General features: G+C 37.9%; 1 protein-coding gene across 1 annotated transcript in view; it reads right to left on the bottom strand.

The window, feature by feature from the left end:
* Positions 1-3,968: 3,968 nt before the first annotated feature.
* LOC139311341 (cytosolic phospholipase A2 zeta-like) overlaps positions 3,969-20,984 on the bottom strand; it is a 39,158-nt gene continuing 22,142 nt past the window's right edge. Inside the window, exons 10-21 of the mRNA XM_070935754.1 lie at positions 20,407-20,520; positions 19,083-19,120; positions 18,515-18,656; positions 17,408-17,544; positions 15,757-15,979; positions 14,398-14,512; positions 13,963-14,100; positions 12,213-12,320; positions 8,451-8,645; positions 7,082-7,248; positions 6,234-6,420; positions 3,969-4,186 (exon numbers count right to left, since the gene is read on the bottom strand). Of these exons, the coding sequence (XP_070791855.1) occupies positions 3,969-4,186; positions 6,234-6,420; positions 7,082-7,248; positions 8,451-8,645; positions 12,213-12,320; positions 13,963-14,100; positions 14,398-14,512; positions 15,757-15,979; positions 17,408-17,544; positions 18,515-18,656; positions 19,083-19,120; positions 20,407-20,520 (1,782 nt within the window). The remainder of the gene's footprint in view (positions 4,187-6,233; positions 6,421-7,081; positions 7,249-8,450; positions 8,646-12,212; positions 12,321-13,962; positions 14,101-14,397; positions 14,513-15,756; positions 15,980-17,407; positions 17,545-18,514; positions 18,657-19,082; positions 19,121-20,406; positions 20,521-20,984) is intronic.

Here is a 20,984-nt window from a genome sequence, read left to right as displayed (position 1 = left end):
AGAGAAGGATGCTTTAAAGTGGATAATTGAATGATTGAAACAAGTCTTTGTATAAAGTGCCTTACCACTTGCTCTGTCACTCCTTAGTAACACTGGTACAACACAGGGTTGCGTGTTGAGTCCCTTACTCTATACCCCTTTATGTGCATTCCCACTCATGCCAGTAATACTATTATTAAATTTGCAGATGATACAACAGTGGTAGGACTCCTCTCCGGGTGGGATGAGTCTGCCTATTGAGATGAGGTGGACTGGTTGCTTTCATGATATGGAGACAATAACTTGGTCCTTAACACAGTGGTGGGTTTCAAAAATTTTTACTACCAGTTCTGTGGGTGTGGCTTGGTAGGCGTGGCAAGGGGAAGGATACTATAAAATCTCCATTTCCTCCCTATCAGCTGGAACTTGGGAGGCAGAGAATAGATGGGGGCGGGGCCAGTCAGAATTTTTACTACCGGTTCTCCGAACTACTCAAAATTTCCGCTACAGGTTCTCCAGAACTGGTCAGAACCTGCTGAAACACACCTCTGCCTTAACACCAATAAGACCAAGGAGTTTATAGTGGACTATAGAAGGCATCCAGCCCTTGCTTATCAATGGAGACTGAGTGGAGCAAGTGGCCAGTTTTAAGTTTCTGGGTGTTATCATAAAAGAGGATGTGACCTGGGTGCTCACATTGCAGCACTGGTCAAAAGGGCCCATCAGTTTTTCAGCCTACCGTATTTTTCGGAGTATAAAGGGGGTGAAAATTTAGGTGCGTCTTATACACCGAATGTAGCCCTGCCCACCCACTGGCCCCCACCCTTTGGCCTGTGCCTCGTAGCAGTTACCTTCTTGCAAGCAAACAGCAAGAAAAAACAGCCCCTTCCAGCTTCAGCATAGGTTAATTAGCACAAGTTGATTGGATCGGCCTCCCAACTCTCAGCTGATTTGTTCTCAGCTGTTTTGCGCAGGGCTCTCCTGCTTGCTGCAAAAAGTGCTGGAGCAGATTTTTTTTTTCCTAGCTATGTTGAAAAAAACGAAACTGAAAGTAAAGCAGGTTCTTTTTGCAACGTGACAAAATGAGGCAGAAAGAGATTTCTTTTTCTTTTTCCTCACCAAAAAAGGTAGGTGCAAACAATGGGAAATCTAGGGCAAAAAAGGAGAGTTCAAGATTTTAAAACACAAAAGAAAAAAAGCTCTATTTAACTAGGGAATTGTAATAATTGAGATACTATTAATTGTATATTGTGTTGAAAACAGAAATGGTTAAGTTGTGGTTTGGAGGAATATATGGGGAAAATTATTTGGTTTATTATTATTGATAAATATAATTAATTGATTTGTAAGAAATTGGATTGCATGGAAATAATTGGAATATTCATATTCATATTGATTAATATACAAAAAAGATAGTTATAACTAATTGATTTATATAAAAATGTTAAATTAGTATTAAACAATTGTAATATTAAATAATTAACCAATGTGAGGATGGATATAAAAATAGATGACAATGGGAAGGGGTATAATATAGAATAGAAGGGAAAAATTGAATTTGATTAAGATTAGAGATGAGAATGAAGGGTAAGATTGGTTTTTTTAAAAAAAATAGATGAGGAATAAATATGGCAAAAAGGAAATATAGAAATTGTAAATTTAATTGAAATGACTAAACACTGTTTAAATTTGTGAACCAGCCAAATACTCTGTTCAAAGAAAATACATTGTATATTTGTATGTGTGTTTGTCTAAAAAATAAAAAAAAACTTAAAAAAAACCAACCAAAAAAGGTAGGTGCGTCTTATACTCCGGTGCGTCTTATACTCCGAAAAATATGGTATTTGACCTTCTTTTTATTTTTTATTTCCCCACAGTCACATGATCAAAATTCAGACACTTGACAGCAACTCATATTTATGACAATTGCAGTATCCTATGGCCATGTGATCATCTTTTGCACTCAGGAGCCTAAGTGGCGCAGCAGACTAATGCTACTCTTAAAGGTAGTATTTAGCTTCCAGCTGCCTACAATTACTGCGAGTTCAATTCTCACCAGGCTCAAGGTTGACTCAGCCTTCCATCCTTTCTAAAGTAAGTAAAATGAGGACCCGGTTTGTGGGAGCAATAAGCTGACTTTGTATAAAATATACAAAAGTATGAAGGCTATTGCTTAATGCCTTGTAAGCCGCCCTGAGTCTCCGGAGAAGGGCGGCATATAAATAAAAATAAAAAAATAATAATAATAAATTAACAACAGAAGTGATTTATTTAACAACTATGGCAAGAAAGGTTGTTAAATGGAGCAAAATTCACTTAATGAATGTCTCACTGAGCAACATAAATTTTGAGCTCAATTGTACTCCTAAATTAAGGACTATCTATACTAGACTTAAACAGGTTTTAAATTAACAATAGCAATAGCATTTTTTTAAAAAAATTATAGCAATAGTACTTAGACTTACATACCACTTTGCAGTGCTTTACAGCCCTCTCTAAACTGTTTACAAAGTCAGCATAATACCCTAACAATCTGGGTCCTCGTTTTGGAAGTAGGTCACCATGGCAAACATTTGAGAAACACTGCTATCTTTTGCTTTTTGGGGGAAGGAATTCCCTTTGGCACAAGGGAATGAGGAGGCAGAGTAGAATACTTGGTGACTTGCCAATAGTTGAGCACAAAATGACTGCAAAGAAATGCAGTATCAAAGCACCCATAGCATTCTAGTACCTTTAACAGAACAGGCCTCTCCTTAAGGCATTTCCAGCTTGTAGATAACCATCTAGGATTCTGCCCAGGGAGGTACTCGTTTTCCACCCCAAATCTAGTTGGATTAAGGTTTGCATTGTGCCACTTGCAAAATGGCATAGGAAAATAAAGCACCCATTTATGAGAGGGACTTGTGACTCCTGTAAAATAGTTCTGTCAGCAACTGAGAGGTTCTCCACCCACAATTGTCTGGGTTGTGTGCCAAACAAAATTCCTGCTAAAGATACTGTCACAGGATAACCTTAGCACAGAGTGTACTGTGATTAATATTGTGAGGGAAACAACTTTTCTCCTTTAAAAATGCTTACTGTTTAAATGTTTAGGTTAGCCTGTAGGAAGTTAGCACCCACCCCTTTCCTGGAAGAGTGAAATATTTTAGGAAATATGAAAAAGGCAGAATATTATATTTCCCTGGATGAGAAATATGAGAAGCATATTTTACAGACAAAGCAGCTTCCACCTTCCTGCCCCCCCCCCCTTTGTCAATGGGCCATTAAGGCCTTGGCCAGTCTATTCTACATAACAAAGATCTGCCTCCTTCAGGCAGAGCCATAGTAGGAATTGCCAAAGTTCCAACAAAGATAGGATTAGCCCTCTACACAATAGCAGCAGAAACTCACCACATGTGACCTGGGAAGCACATGTGACCATCAGCCAGCCCCTGGGAGTCTGACAACCAATCAGGAAACTCTTTCTGGGCCCCAAGAAATGCAGAGCCAGAGAGAGCATAAAAACCCGAAGATTTACTGTATCAGCCCTTTTCTGTTCAGGAACTCAAGCCATGTGATCCTGTCCACCATTAAACCATCTTTCCAAGCAGTCTCCATGTTTCCAGTGTCTGTTTCCCCACTTGGAGCAGAATCTAGAAGGATGTTTCTTCCAACAAGCCTTTAGCTTCCTGTTGCATTAAATTAGCATATGAATAGGCAGCGTATAGGAAGAATACAAGAAAAGTAGACACAAATTAATACACATTTTAATACTGCTACTATGAAAATTGCATCTGCACAATCTTGCTTATGCAGTCGGCTTGCCTCTGCCCTCACTGCAAAATCTCCAAATGTTAAAATTTCTTAGAAAAATATCAGCTCCATATGTCTTCTCAACTACTTAAGCATTTTGGTACTTAGTCATCCAGCTCTAATCAAGTCTAATTATATGTGTGTATATCTGTGTGTGTGTGTGTGTGTGTGTGTGTGTGTGTGTGTGTGTGTGTATGTCATTTTCTCTTTTTCTTGAATTTCTTTCGCATCATGGCCATAGTGAGAGCTTTTGTAATGGTATCCTTGTTGTTGATAATATTGTAACAGTTTAATTGCAGCAATCTATCAAATTGTATTGGCTCATAGGTGAGGTTCGTGGAACTATAAGGACTATCTTCTGTGTATAATTGGAAGTCACCAAAAGACATTTCCTCTTCGGTCTCACGTTTTATTCCTTGAACAAGAGAAGAAAAAGTGAGCAGTTTGCCTAGATTTGCCACTAAATCACATTTACTTGTATTAACTCAGAAGAACATTGAAAAATATACTGCTCAAAAAAATAAAGGGAACACAAGCAGAAGACATCCAAGATCTGAATGAATGAAATAGCCTTATTAAATACTTTGTTCGTTACATACAGTAGTTTATACACTGCTCAAACAACTAAAGGGAACACAAAACTACTGTATGTAACGAACAAAGTATTTAATAAGGCTATTTCATTCATTCAGATCTCAGATATCTTCTGCTTGTGTTCCCTTTATTTTTTTCAGCAGTGTATCAATTAAGAAAGTTGCAAGATTCTAAAGGTCCTTTAGAAAAAGGAATGCATTACACACATTTTTCATACAGGGGTGAACATAGAGTCAAAAAAGTCAAGATGTTGACTGCATCATCACAGCCCTGTTCCTTTCTTTTAATTACGCCCCATGTATAACAAGGGGCAAACCTTCAGAGTTGTATTTGTCATTCCTGACCTTTTTACATCTCTGATGGAGGCCTTGCATACACACACAAACTTGTACAAAACATACATATAGATACAGTATACACCAACACCCCATAAAATAACATGGAACTGAATTTGCACATTCTGTGAAAAAAGATAAAGAAAACCAGTTAGTATTCCATGTACTTTTCAAAACATGAAAACAACACAAAGTAATCTTGCATTTTTAGTTCCATCTTATTTTTTATGTACAAAAATATTTTTTTTATTTATAAACATATTAGAATTACTGAAAACTAATTTATAATGCAGTATGGCATTGTACTTAATATCTGTAACTAATCAATGTAATTTAATACATCAATAACTTGGACCTTCCATGATTTTAGTAAACTGGAAATAGTTGTCCCATTCACTGTAATTTTGTTCTTCCTATGTCTTGCAAGACAATACAAGGGTATTAACACTTTTAAACTTATACTCAGAAGACTCATGAGAATGCTGTGCACCATTGAATAAATCAGCCAGAGTTCTTATTCAAAGCACAAATGACCAGGTTCAAATTATTTTACTTCTGATATACTATGCAAAGATGTCGCTCTCTGGAAAAGCCTCTAATGCAGTGGTGGGTTTCAAAATTTTTTACTACCGGTTCTGTGGGCATAGCTTGGTGGGCATGGCATGGCATGGCTTGGTGGGCGTGGCTTGGTGGGCATGGCAGGGGAAGGATACTGTAAAATCCCCATTCCCACCCCACTCCAGGGGAAGGTTACTGCAAAATCTTTATTTTCTCCCGATCAGCTGGGACTTGGGAGCCAGAGAATAGATGGGGGTGGGGCTACCGGTTCTCCGAACTACTCAAAATTTCCGCTACCGGTTCTCCAGAACTGGTCAGAACCTGCTGAAACCCACCTCTGCTCTAATGCCAAGAAAGATAGAAGAAAACAGAAAAAGACAATGATCAACAGCAAGATGATTGGGTTCAGTTACCATAGCAATGAGTGCACCATAAAGATCAGGTTAAACTGTCATGGTGAATATCTATCTATGTGGATGCTAGGAATCAAAAACAACTTAAAGGCACATAATCAATCAATCTACCAGAATCATACAAAATTGTGCAAGAAATGGTTTTCCTGGGGAGACTCTATGGAAGTAAAATTTGGAGTTTGAAAAAGCAGGACCAAGTATTGATACTTTTGAACATTGGTGCTAGAAAGGGTTAGGGTTAGGGTTGGGTTAGGGGAGAACACCATAAATGGCTAAGAAAACAAACACAGAACAAATCTAGAGTTCTCACTCACGTGACCAAGCTAAAATTATCATATTTTAGACACATTATTCAGAGTCCCAACTTTTCTAGGAAAAAAAAGAGAGAACAACCAATAGCAAACTGGATGGCTCAATTATAGCAGTGATGAGTGCACCATTAGAAGAACTTGACCAGGCAGGTTGGGGACAGATCATCCTGTCAATTGTGTGAAGCCATCATGATTTGACACCAGCTTGGTGGCATATACTCAATTAATCCATCAGTCAATGCATTGCTTACCTGGTGCTTTGTATTTTTTAAATGTTTCGTTCACCAAGGGGAAATGAAGGATAATGGGGGCCCTGGGATCTGTAGCATTCAAAAACATGTAACATTCCTTTGGTTGCTTTTTATCACTATCAGTCACAGCAATGTGTGGGAAAGGGATGCCTCTTTCTTCACAATATCTCTGTGCTTGATGCAAGACCTGATATGAGATAAGGAAAAGTTCCAAATGTATACTAAATTAATCAGCCATGCTGATATTTTGAAATTGAACACAATTGAGATTTAACCCAATTTAGCAATATAGTGGCTGGCTGGAGCATGTGTCCAGCACAATTTGCACGAGTGGCGGTCTAGCGGGCACTCACGTGCATACTGCCTGCCCACCACCTGCACAAATTGAGCTGTGTGCTTGCACCTGGCTCGCTACTCACACACATGCAACCCAGTTCCCATCCCTCCATGAGCTGGTCCGCCAAGCTGCCAAGTTTAGGGACTTGATGCTTAATTAGCCCTTCCCAACTCTATAATTCTATTAAAGTTATCCCAAACTGAAAGTATTGTAAGACCTAACTAGTCAAGCTAAAGCAACTTTAATAAAGTTTTAATTAAACTTTAAAAGAAGAAAGCCATAACTCAGGGGATATGTGTTTTGTACGTATAAAGTCCTTGGCCTCACAAATTAATTAATAAATACTGTATTTGTAATTGCACTTGGGTTATTCAAGCATTGACCGGAAATTATCACTGGTCCAGTAATAAAGCAGTGTCATAAACTAGAACAAAGGACCAATATCCACATATGGTATAGCAGATTCAGAGGATTCTAAGCCGTTACTTTCAAGTGTATTTATAATGCTCACTTCAAAGGGAGCTTGCCAAGAATAATTGAATGAGAAGATCACATCCACATCTCTCTCTGGCTGAAGCACCAACGGAAAGGGGGAATTGATAGCAAATCCCCCATCCACTAGATGCAGACTGCTTTCTTCAGGTGTCAGTTGATTAGGTACAGCGTCCAGATGTGTCCCTGAAATATCCCAAAAACCATTATTATTGAAACAGACAGATTTGCCAAAGAATAACTTAAAAAGAAAATCAATATGCTGTGCGCTCATATGAAAAACAAAAACTGTTTGATTGGAAACAATAAGAATTGTATTGCCCTGATGTCACACTGCTCCTTGATAAATTGGGGTTATTAGGATTCTCAACCAATATTCAGATGTTAATCACAGCTTTGCTGAGATGATGATGATGATGATGATGATGATGATGATGATGATGATGATTTATTTTGTATACCGCCCTTCTCCCGAATGACTCGGGGCGGTGAACAGCCAGCAGATAAAATACAGAAAATACAAAAATTAAAACAATATTAAAAACCAATTAAATTAATTTGGCCCACAGTTAAAACACCCCCATATTTAAAAAAACCCCATAATTTAGCAATTTAAAATTAAAACAACTTAAAAAATATGGTCAGGTCAGCCCAGCTTGATGAAACAAAAACATCTTTAAGGCACAGCGGAAAGTGCGCAGATCCGGGATCCGCTGTATCTCCGGGGGCAACTCGTTCTAGAGGGTCGGTGCCCCCACAGAGAAGGCTCTCCCCCTGGGGTCCGCCAGCCGAGATGCAGTTTAGCTAGGGAGAAGTACTTATCTCTGTTTCTTAGCCAGGGGACTAAGGGGCTGAGGCAAAGAGACAGTCCAGGAACCAGCGAAATCTGGGGGCTGGGCAGGGGACAGAATGTATCTGCCCTCAGTGTGGAAGGGTTTGCCACTCTCAAATTGGCCTTTTTAGTCACACCAGATGCTGTTTTAGGAACTCTTTCCAGAGCATGATACCATAGTCTTTTGAGACTGAAGGATGCCAATGCAAAAACTTGGATAGCATCTATTTCATGTTTGAAATTCTGTGACCCAAAATTCAGTTTTTGTTTTTGTTTTTTATTTGATTTATATGCCGCCCTTCTCCGGAGACTCAGGGCGGCTTACAATGCATTAAGCAATAGCCTTCATACTTTTGTATATTTATACAAAGTTAGCTTATTGCCCCCACAATCTGGGTCCTCATTTCACCTATCTTTGAAAGGATGGAAGGCTGAGTCAACCTTGAGCCTGGTAAGATTTGAACTTGCAGTAATTGCAAGCAGCAGTTGTTAATAACAGTGCTTTAGTCCACTGTACTACAGGCTCTACAGCAAAAGTTCTTATGCACAGCATTACCTTTCCATGCTACAAATTCTTGATCATTCACATAGTTCCGATGCAGATGGAGTCCATGAAGAAAGTTAAAATTTTCCCCTGTGGTGATTCGTGATTTAACTAAATTGCTAAATAAATGTGTAAAGACTCCTCCTGGCATGATACCTTGAGACTGTTTCAGTGAAGGGTCAAAAGACTGAGAACCCAACAGTTCATCTGCAAGACAAAAAGCGGCATAGTTGACGTAGCTCCATTACATTATTCCGTTACACAGCCAACTTCACCACTTGTGTATAGAATAAACCACATTATTGTGGTTTATGTCAGGGGTGAAATCTAAAAATTTTTGCTACCGGTTCTGTGGGCGTGGCTTAATTAGTGGGTGGGGCTTGGTAACATGACTGGGAGAGTGTAGCTTGTTGGTCAGGGGGCGTGGTCAAGTCAATGTCACTTCTTCGCCCTTTTTTAACCTACAAAACACAACACAACACAACTGGCTCATCCACAATATAAAAGCAGCTGTACTAGACCCAAAATGGCCCCTGCAACAAGCAGGAACCTCATACAGCCACCAAAAGCCCCAAAAAACAACTTTCACACTATACACACACACAACACAACACAACACAACACAACTGGCTCACCCACAATGTAAAAGCAGCTGTGCTAGACCCAAAATGGCCCCTGCAACAGGCAGGAACCTCATACAGCCACCAAAAGCCAAAAAAACCAACTTTCACACTTTACACACACAAAATTCCACATACAGCTTTGTGAGATTTTGTGTGTTTGTGTAGTTAGAGTGAAACACTACAGAAACACACTAAATCTCAGAAAGCTGCATAAATATTATTTTATGTTATGTTATTTTTATTTTTATATAAAATCAGCTAAATTTAAAACTTCCTAAACTTTAAATGGCTAGGTCTAAAAAAAGAACAACTAAAAAAAACCCCAATTAACTATTGTTTTAAAGCTCCCAAAGGGGGAAAAAAACTTACCCAATAGAACAGGGATCTCCAACCTTGGCAACTTTAAGACTTGTAGACTTCAACTCCCACAATTCCTCAGCCAGCTTTTCTTTGCTGGCTGAGGAATTCTGGGAGTTGAAGTCCACAACTCCCTGCCTGCTTGATTGCAGGCAGGGAAATTCAGTTTCTTGCTGATGCAATGGATTGAATGGATTACAGCAAGGCATTGCAACCAGCAGCTAAGTTAAGCAAGCTGAGGGGGGGAGGGGGAGGGATTTTTGCTACCGATTAGCAGGCTGAGATCGTCAGAGCTTGAGAAAAAAAACTTTTTTTCTTTTACATGGCTCTGGCGATTCAAGCTGAGTTGCCTGAGCAGGCAACTCAGCTGGGATCGTCAGAGCTTGGCTCGTGAGAGCCATTTAAAAGAAAAAAAAAGGCTCTGATGATCGCATGGCTCAATTGGGCATGGGGGGCAGAGGCAGGGATTTTTGCTACTGGTTCTCCAAACTGCCCGCCGCCATTGCTACCTACTCGCCCGAGCCAGTCCAAACCGGGAGCATTTCACCCCTGGTTTATGTGTATAAACCACATTAGCTTAAAACTGTGCCAGCCACACAGACATGCCAGCCTAATCTTACTGAATCAAAATTAATGAAAAAGAGACGCTAAGAAGTTATACTTGAAATTCAGGAAAACATGGTCCTTTTTTCAAGAATCTCAGAAAAAAAGTTCAGTTAAAATTTCCAATCAATATATACAAGGTTGCAAACTTATACAAATTTAAATGGCAGCATTTTTTTTTATTTTGAATGAACAGTAAGAAATCTACCCTGTTTCCCCAAAAATAAGACCCAGCCGGAAAATAAGTCCTAGTATGATTTTTCAGGATGCTCATAATATAAGCCCTACCCCCAAAATAAGCCCCAGTTAAGGTTGTCAGCCAGATGGATGCATTTAGTACAGTATTTCTCCCCCCCAAAAGAAATAAGCCCTAATGCGTCATTTGTAGCAAAAATTAATATAAGACCCAGTCTTATTTTCGGGGAAACACGGTAACTGTAGAAAAAGTCATTCAAAATAATCTCCTTTCTGCATTCATGCACTTTTTTATGAAAACAATTTTTTACTTATAAAACAAATGGTTTCTAATACTATTTTTCTTACCAAAGACAATCTGTAAAGATAGAATAGCTGCACAATGCATCTTGACAGGAGTATTACTGTAGAAGGTAACCATCTTGAAGTAACCTTCAAGGTTCTCTGCATCTCATTAGTTTCCACACCTCACATCCAAATTATATGGGGAATGTTTAATATATATATATATATATGTTTTCTCAGGTTTTCGCGGGTGTTTGTATGTAGGTCTTTGGTTATTCAGGTCTTCTCCCACGTAGAATTGGAAGTGTCTTGGCGACGTTTCGACGAAGTCTCATTCGTCATCTTCAGGCTGGTGTTCTCGGCTTCGTGCTCCTGGAAGCACGAAGCCGAGAACACCAGCCTGAAGATGACGAATGAGACTTCGTCGAAACGTCGCCAAGACACTTCCAATTCTATGTGGGAGAAGACCCGAATAACCAAAGACCTACATATATATATATATATATATATATATATATATATATATATATATATATATATATATACGTTATTGTATCAGTCTCATAATGATCACAGTCTAGTTCAAAAATTGTTGTGACCCCGACTCCCAAGCCTGTCCTAACAGAGGAAAAGGACTCAGAAGGTGATGGGGAGGAACTGATAAGGCCTCCCTCTCCAGGACCCTCCTCTCTGGCAATGCCTCAGGTTCCATCCAAAGGCCAAGAAGAACAGCCTGGGATATGCCAGGAGGAAAGCATATCAGAACAACAACAGATAGAGGCGAGGATGATGAATCCTGGCTTGATCCCAGGCAGAGTCGGAGGGAGAAGCATGTGCAGCAACGAAAGAGGCGTGGGAGGGCCAGAGATTGATCTGAATCACTGAGCCACACCCCACAAGGAATAAAAGTGGGTGTGATTGCTCTTCAGGCTTTGTGACGGTCAACGTTAAAAACCTGAGAGTCACAATCTGTTATCTGAAATCTGGCTTGTGCATATTTGGATTTTTGCTACTGAACTGGACTGAGGATAAACTCTCTCTTGCTTACTGTGAGTGAAAACTGACTTGGCAGGCATTTTGCAGTTTACTGCCAAAACTCTTATCTGCAAGGGTTTCTAGTCTGATTGCTTAATAAAATCTTGGCAGTCGTGCCTGGTTGTGTGTTTGCTTGTGTGGGGAAGGGGGACAGAACAAAAATGCTGGTGCCCTCAAAGTAAGATCATGCTATGTTTATCTATACCAGGCAGGCAGACTATTGCTATTTTTTGTTTCAAAATCATAGAATCACAGTGACCTATTAGAAAAATAGTGTGCCCCTTAGATTAAACAAGTTTAGAAAAAGTGTGCCCCTTAGATTAAACAAGTTAAATTTAAGTAAATATTGGATTATTTCTGGAATTCAAAATATTGGCTTTATGCAAGCAGTTTCTATAGATGCTTTTTAAAATATTCCAGGACTGTAATGCATTTTATAATGCATACCCTTAGTTCTAGTGTTGTTTAGAATTGTTCTAGAGATCCATTTTCCAGTATATTTTGAATAAAGGACTTTTACCCTGAACAGCTTCTACTGTATATTATATAAACACAAGAAAGATGCTTGTAACAGAAATAAGCAGTATCTGTTTGGTCAGTAAAAAGAGAGAAATCTTAATTAGGAAAATGCTTCACACACATATTTTTTAAAAATGCTGAAAATAATATCCTTTACCTACAATTCTGATGGCATCTTTCACAGATTCTGTGAATTTCAGCTGAGAAATCTCTGCATCTTCCCACATGTCATCTATATTGCCTGCAAAGGCACTGGCCCAAATTCCTGCAATAGAAGTGAAGCAAAGAGATTTTTCAGATCACTAGAAACTGGCAGAACTTTTTCTGAAGATTCAACTGAGCATAATTTATGGATCTCTGTAATCATCCCCGTACGCTACCTTCCGTGAAGTCAAGAGGCAGCAAAGATTGATTTATAGTAATGATGCCAAGACCCAACTACTACATAGGTAGTCCTCGACTTACAACCATTCATTTAGTGACCGTTCAAAGTTACCATTGCATTGAAAAATTGACTTATGACCATTTTTCATACTTATGATCATTGCAGCATCCCCATGGTTACATGATCAAAATTTGGATGCTTGGCAACTGATTCATATCTATGATGGTTGAAGTGTCTTGGAGTCCTGTGATCACCATTTGTGACCTTCTGACAAACAAAGTCATAGGGGCATCACATTCAATTAACAATGTTGCTACCTTAACAACTGCAGTGATTCACTTAAGAATTGTGGCTAGAAAGGCCATAAAATGGGGTAAAACTCACTTAACTGTCTCATTAGTAACAGAAATGTTGAGCTCAGCTGTGGTCGTAAATCAAGGACTACCTGTATTAGTATGAGAAGAACATTCTCTCAGTAGGTTCAAAGTCTATCAAAACTTTAAGGCACAGGATGAAGCAAGTTGAGAAGATTTCCTTTGATTCATTAATACCTTGTATGAGTTTTCATATTGTGGAATATTTAGGGTTTATATCTCTTGACATTTGACTACAGATGACAGCTTCAAAAAATGGTAATACAGACAAAACAGGTATAGCCATGCCATACAACACTCTTCAAAATAGAACCATTATCAGATAAAAGTGAATTGAATCCATTGCCAAGCATCCAAACTCACAATGAAAAGCAAAACAAACATTATTTGAAATAAAGGTCCAGTATATCTTGATTGCATAATTTCACTGCACTTAATAACTGTGTATTGGAATAACAATTCACATCAGAATCTTAGCTATAAAGCAATACATTTGTGGCAATCTTAGCTATAAAGCAATACATTTTATAGACTAGCAGTTGCGTGATGACTGAATAATGCTTTTTGAACCCACCTGTAGGGTATAGTGATTATAGCATGCAGTCTGGATTTCTAGATCAGTAGTGTTGAAAACTATTGCTGGTGAGTTTCATTTAAGAGAAGAGTGGGGAGCTAAGGAATGTAGAATTTATGTCCTTTCATATCCAAAAATAATTTCATTTCATTAATTAATTAATTAATTAATTCATTCATTCATTCATTGTTTCATTTAATTTAATAAACAAATTTATATAGCTGCCAAATTCACACATAGGTGATTCTGGGCAACTTACAAAATTTAAAAAGACCACCATCTAATAAGAAACCACTAAAAACCCTCCATGAGCCAGCAACCACACAAGCAAATTAGCCACTTGATTAGATCCTTCTCCATCTGTCTCCATTTATAAAATGTCTTATCCATTTTTCATTAATAAAAATACCTCAAAGTGGAGAAATAGCACATTAAAATAGTTTACAATAAATGTAAACAATTTGCAATACATACAATCCCAATAAACAAAATGTTACATGGGTAACATTTTTTCAGTTGGTTAGTAAAAAAAAAAAATAGCTACCTTATCACCAGCTTATACATCTGATCTTACCTTGGAGGAAACAGATTCTGGGCTCCTCATGTTTCTCAAGCAATAGTCCCATGAAAAATTTACTGCCATAGTCTTCCATGCGTATAAAAGCCCCATATTTATGAATACCAAATTCATAGGGTGTATATTCAACCCATTCTAAAGAAATGAATGAAAGAACATGCTCCAACTTAGTTGCACTACTATTTTCTTCTCCGAGTCCATATATACCTTTCTTAGATTTATATCCCACCTTTTCTTCAGGAGCTCAAGTTCATGTATTTATACTCCCGCCACCCGTTTTCCCCAAAGCAACAACTTAGAGAATATCTTTTTGCCTTTGACTTGATGTCCACCTTTGCTTTGCCCAATTGGACAAAAAATGACTTTTGTGTGGTTTCAGACTGCATTTGATTTTAACTAGTTTGCAATCCAACTTCAGTCCTATCCTCATACCTGTAAATTCGCTGGTTTTAATATTCAGCCTCACATTTTGAGCTGCATAAATAGGATATGGGTTTTGTCCCTTTATGACGGCTTTCTGTTGGTCGGATAGCTTTGTTGGATCCTTCTAGATACGATAAAGTAAAACATCGAAGTCAGTTGATGTACACTTATGTTTTCCAAGTGAAATTCTTAACAGCTTTATACTCTGCTATACCTTCCTCAATCTGACTGTCCTCTGATAATAATGGAAGTTTCATTCCAACACATTAAGGCAGTGTTTCTCAACCTGGGCAAGTTTAAGTTGAGTGGACTTCCACTCCCAGAATGCCCCAGCTAGCTGGATAATTCTGGGAAACGAAGTCCTCATCTTAAAGTTGCCAAAGTTAAGAAATACTGCATTAGGGGATGCTAAGAATGAATAATAGCACCTGCTAGAAATGAATAAATAATTACCCATTAAACAAACCCTAATTTTTGCTAAATATTAAGAATCATGTTACCACACTAAAAGTTAGTCAATAGTTCTGCCCATTTAAATTGCCTAGATTTACATCTTCTTCATCTTTGGTAGCAATTCCCATTAGTGTCTAAGATGTACCATTCCTATAGAAAATAAAAATTGTTCATATTTTATCATATTGTTTATTGGGAAGCTAATATGTACTCAGCCATCATAACTTTCAAACATCACATAAATAGTCCATCAATCCCAGGCAGGATTAATACCTTAAAATTAATCAACACCATCCTATTAAGCAATACACAATGGCATACTTTCATTTGTTTTCTCTTCAACGTGGGACATATTCAAAAAGTACTGTTCAATCAATAAATTATAAGCATTATAATTATTCCATTTACAATAATATTTTAGCAATAATTTTTTTAATCTGCCTTTGAGTCATTGGTGACATCTGCCAGCTACCTGAAGTAGTTCAGGCAGTTTCTTGGTAAGATTTTCGGTGGTTTGCCATTGCCTCTTTCTTAGGACTGAGGGGGGGGGAGAGAGAGAGAGAGAGAGAGAGAGAGGGAGGGAGGGAGGGGGGAGGGAGGGGAGAGAGAGAGAGAGAGAGAGAGAGAGAGAGAGAGAGAGAGAGAGAGAGAGAGAGAGAGAGAGAGATTGTCTCAAAATCACCCAGTTAGCTTTGTGCCTAAGGCAGGACTAGAACTCACATCTCCTTTTTTTTTTTACCCTACATCATTTACCCTACATACCGTTACCACTACATCAAACTGATTCTCTCTTAGTAACAATTCATTTTGGTTACTACTGAGGTATTGCATTTATTCCTAGTCTTAAAGTTAGAAACAAGCTACCTCATAATATTGTAACTCTTCTTTCACAAATTTTAGGGTGCAAATTTTTACCTTGTTGTTTAGGATGTACTCTATGATAAGGCCCCATAAATCCACAAGGGTAGCTTTCCTTCCTGTTTTCTCAAAGGCAATTAACTCCTGAAAATAATATGCGAGTTGTTCAGCAGAAAATGCTCCAACTTTTCCACTTGTTACAATTTTCTGAGCACTGTCAACTGCATACTGGAGATTTCTTTGTGACCAGTAAGCGTCTTTGTAGAGCATAGACATACACCTACCAAAATCGTAATTTTGAATTTCAGTAAAAAAACAACAACAACAAGATATGGAATATCTACAAATAATTCCAATATTTAATAGGCAGTAAGTTAATTGCTTGGATATCAGGCATAGTTTCTCTTATTTATTTATTTTATTATTCATATTTCTATGCCACCCACTCTCCGAGGACTCTGGGCGGCTTACACCAAAGACAGTATACTAAATAGCATATTGCCCCCAACAATCTGGGTCCTCATTTTACCCACCTCGGAAGGATGGAAGGCTGAGTCAACCTTGAGCCGGTGAGATTTGATCCGCTGATCTGCTGAACTAGCAGTCAGCTGAAGTAGCTGCAGTACTACACTCTAACCACTGCACCACCTCGGCTCTTGCACAGCATATTCCATTATGACTGGAATAAGATAACAATACGGCATCTCTGATATTGATGCTATATTGCAAGAAATAAAATGTATTAGGAAAAGGATTGAGCTAGGATAAATTCTAAGCTCATTTAAGCCAGTGTAGCAGTAAGGAGTATAGTTTAAACCTACTATGATAAAAAAATTATTTTCAATGAAATACTCTCACTAAATTCTAGAGAAGATTAAAATAATTGTTTTCTCCATATTCTATGTATTTTAACCTCCTTTTTCCAGCACTATGCAAACCATAAGTGAAATGATCAAACACTAGTCTCTATTGTAGAATGCCAACTTCATGCTCAGTTGGACTATTTATTATGGCTTTTCAGTCACATACCTCAAAAACAAAGGCAGATTTAGGGATCCGCTTACTGGGGACTTCTGGGAGTTGAATTCATACATCTTAAATTTGCCAAGGTTGAGAAACACTGCATTACAATCTCAAAGTTTAAAGAGGCCTCTCAGAATTGCAGAATTGTTTCCCCCATTTATTACAATTTTATTGTAATTCCATATAAAAGTCTTCGTAGATTAAGCCAGCCCACATGGCTCACTTAATAGAATAACAAAGTTAGAAGGGACCTCACAAATCTTCTCTACAGTTTCCAGCAGCTTAGGGCTATACCATGTCTAATAGGCTAATTAAGCCAATTACTAAGTGACAGGAATCAAGGTCATCTCTTTTTATTGTAGCCATGAAGATGTCAATATCAAACTATGAAAGCAAATTTTATCTAAATAGACATTTAACCCAGGTTGGAAGGGATAAGGATTTATGCAGGGATAAAATCCAGCAGGTTCTGACAGGTTCTGGAGAACTAGTAGAGGACATTTTGAGTAGTTTGGAGAACCAGCAAATATCACCTCTGGCTGGCCCCAGAGTGGGGTGGGAATGGAGATTTTGCAGTAGCCTTCCCCTGCCATACCCACCAAGCCACACCATGCCCACGAAGCCACGCCCACAGAACCGGTAGTAAAAAAAATTGAATTTCACCACTGGATTTATGGTTACATACCATGTAGACCCTGAGATGCCACTAAAATATGTGAGGATATCTAAGAGGCCCAGCTGTTGTAGCCCAGACAGGCTGCCATAACAACTGGTCATTGCTCTCATCCCTCCTCCAGAAGCTAATACAGCCACTATAGGAACCTAGAAAAACAGAGAAATGTTCTTAAGTCAGATAAAAATGATATTTCCTCTTTTTTTTCTTTAGATGATATATATACAAGTAGTCTTTGACTTACAACCATTCACTTAACAACCATTCAAAGTTATGACAGGGCTAAAAAAAGAGACTTGAGTGGTTCTGGTAGTCTGTCTACTATTGTAACATCCTCAGATGATACGATCAAAATTTGGGAACTTGGCAACCAGCATATATTTATAACTCATTGGATACGAGATAAGCGGCAAATAAATCTTATAAATAAATAAATGACAGTTGCAGTGTCTCAGGAACACGTAATTGCCATTTATGACCTTCTCAGGAGGCTTCTGAGAAGCAAATCATGTGAGTGTCTATGGAGATTCTCAGTCATCCAGGTCATGGTTGTCCCAAAGGTACTTTTTCAAGAGACAGCTGGACTTCCTTGTTTTTCTTTGAAGACATTTTGTTTCTTATCCAAGAAGCTTCTTCAGCTCTGAAGAACATTCTTGGATGAGAAGCAAAATGTCTTCAAAGAAAACAGGAACAATGAGAATATGAAGAGCATTTGTTCCACAGCATTTTCTCCCTTAAAAATAAATTTTGCTATGTTAAAATATCTGTGAATTTAGCTAGGATTTCTTAGGCTCAGCTAATTTAACTGGTCAAGGAAGGATTCAGTTTCCTTTTGTGCTCCCATTGCTTCCAATGCTGCCTGAGGAATCCTGGGTGTTGAAATCCATACATTTAAAAGTTGCCAGATTTGATAAACACTGCCTGAGGACATCAATTCCAGTTAATCAAGTAAAACGATCGAGCTTAATTTTTTTTCAAAATTAAACATGTACTCAATTCCTGTAAACTGTACCCCTAAAGAAAATAAAAAGAAAGCTTTGGCTTTGTCGACCCCCTGAACAGGAGTTGATCTTAGGAAGAAAAACTAAACAAATATATTGATAAAAAGGAGTTTTCTACCTCATATTTCCAGGGTGGCACCCTCAGCTTTAATACCTTCTTTAAAGCACGAGAAACAATAGTCCTTCTCCTTTCCAAAAATTCTTGCTCTCCCTTAGAAAGTTTAAAGCCAATACGCATATCCATATCAATAGGATGGTTCCTAGAAAGGAGAAAAGAATAAAAATATCCAGATTCTACCCTTCCATCTAATTGACTTCAGTGTATAGTGAAAAATCAACTGCATGTCATTATTCTTTGTTTTAACCAGCAGAAGCATATTTTTCTTTAAATCCATGATACTGAAAGCCAGGTTATCCCATTATATAGACATAAGGTAAATTAAGGTAATATAAAGTCTCCTTCAGGTCAAACTCACTCCTGGTGTCTTCATGGATACATCCATGTGGCTTTCTTGAAAATGTTTTGCCACAGCCTTCTTCTGGGATATTTTTTCAATTTCCCGCTCTAGCTTACAACCCTGGTATCCCTTTCTTCAACACAGACAGATATTTTAATTTGTACTTGATCTTATATATAATAGAGGTGCTGAATCTTGATTTTCACAGATATTTTCTGATGTACACACCTTTCTTCAACTTTCATGGTCAGATCCAAAGCTTGATCCTGGAAGAAGTAGAATTCTGCTAAATTTACTAATGCAAAATACAATGTTTAACTTTATTTTGGTATTAAGAAAACTCCCTTGCTCTTTTTCTATCTCTGCTATGATCCAAACCTTCATACTAATGTGTTTGTTAAAACAGGAAGCATTAAGTGAAGATATTCCTTTTCTTCACAGGTATGCCACATTATTTGCTAAAAGGGTCTATGGACTTTCACATAGACACCACTTTGACTCTTTAACTTCCCATAAAACAATCATTGTTACACATCACTTGTCCTCATTTACCACCATTTCGGAGTCAAGAGCTAGCCAATATAGTAGAAGCACCTAGAAGCAACTATAAATTGTTCTATCACCATGATCATTTTGGCTTTGGACTGTAGAGTTTTGCTAAGAGTAAAAATAAATAACTCTTCTCACTTTAATCAAATAAGTAAAAGACCTCAGCAAAGAAAACAGAATGCTAAAGAGCCAGGAGGTGGTGTGAAGCAATATACATATATGGTAGTTTCCATACTCTTGGAGATATATTTTTCCATGCTAGCTTTATAAAATATATTGCAAAGAAAACCACACATCACCATAATAGAGACCCAGTTTATTGTAGTGGTTCAAGTGATGCCCTAGAAGCCAAGAGATTGAATTCTAACTCTGCCTGAGACAAGAAAGCCAGCTGGGTGACCTTGAGCCAGTCACACTTTGTCTTTCAGCCCAATTCACCTTATTGTTGTGAGAAAAACAAAAGGCAAGAATATTGGGTATGTTTGCTGCTTTGAGTTGGCCAAAATTATAAAAAGCATGATAAAAAATGAGTAATAACAATAATATGGAACTCCATGCTATATAGAGAAGGGGGGAAATGAGATAGAACCAAAAATAAAAATTAAAGTTTGGTATCAATTAATTACCAATTCATAAAATAGGACAATTAGAAACTTATGCAATTACAAGAAAAGAACAGAGCCAGTTTGGTGTGGTGGCTAAGGTATTAGGCTAGAAGATGGCAAGTTCTAGTCCTGCCTGTGGGATAAAACCAGCTAGCTGATTTTTTATTTCTATTACAAAGATATCAATATAAAATTACTGGGATGCTAAATAAAAGAACCAACGGTTGTTAACTGAGATCAGAGGAAATAAAATGGATGAATGTCCTCTCTCTGAGGTGCTGAAATCTGAGAACATGAGATATAAAAAGTACTTTCCCCAGCAACATTGTACAGTACAGAGTCAGTACCAGGTTTCATATCATGCCTTATCACTTTGACACAAAGATTTAAACATTTACCCTTCCTAGAGGTACACTCAGTTCAACTTCCTTTCCAAGAGGGAGTTCAGAAACTGGAATAATTGCATTCCCAACCAATGAAGTCTTCACCTGTAAATCCTCACTCCATCCTTCCTAGGAACCAAACAAAGTTGCTGTAAATCATAGCTACATACATGCCCGCGGGAAGACCATCCAAAAAGAGGAATGCAAACTTTAGCAGAAGGCCAATGTCAGCAGCAAAATGCCTGGGATGCCTAGAACACAAGCATTGGTTCTTTTCATGGGCTACTGCTTCTACTGCCCATCCCAATTTTTTATAGATGCAGGGGATTTTTTTTGTTTCTTCAAAATTATTCTAGGTTGGTCAAGGACCACTAAGAAATAATGATAACTAGTGCTCATTTATGGGGTTACAACGCTTAACTTTATTATGGGTTCATTTAAACATATTTTCAGGACTCAGTGAAATAAAATTACATGCTTAAGGCAGAGTTGATGGGTATCTTTATAAAGCCACTTCTGGCAGATGAAATACCTCTCATCAATTTACTTATTTTCCCCTTATGAATCTGTATCAAATTTATGTCTAATTATTA

The sequence above is a fragment of the Pituophis catenifer genome, unplaced genomic scaffold (genome assembly GCF_029215685.1).
Source record: "Pituophis catenifer annectens isolate HBS135680 unplaced genomic scaffold, rPitCat1.0.hap2 SCAF_1, whole genome shotgun sequence".
Classification (NCBI taxonomy): domain Eukaryota; kingdom Metazoa; phylum Chordata; class Lepidosauria; order Squamata; family Colubridae; genus Pituophis; species Pituophis catenifer.
Note: the sequence above shows the minus strand (reverse complement) of the source record. Positions and strands in the feature narration are given on the sequence as shown.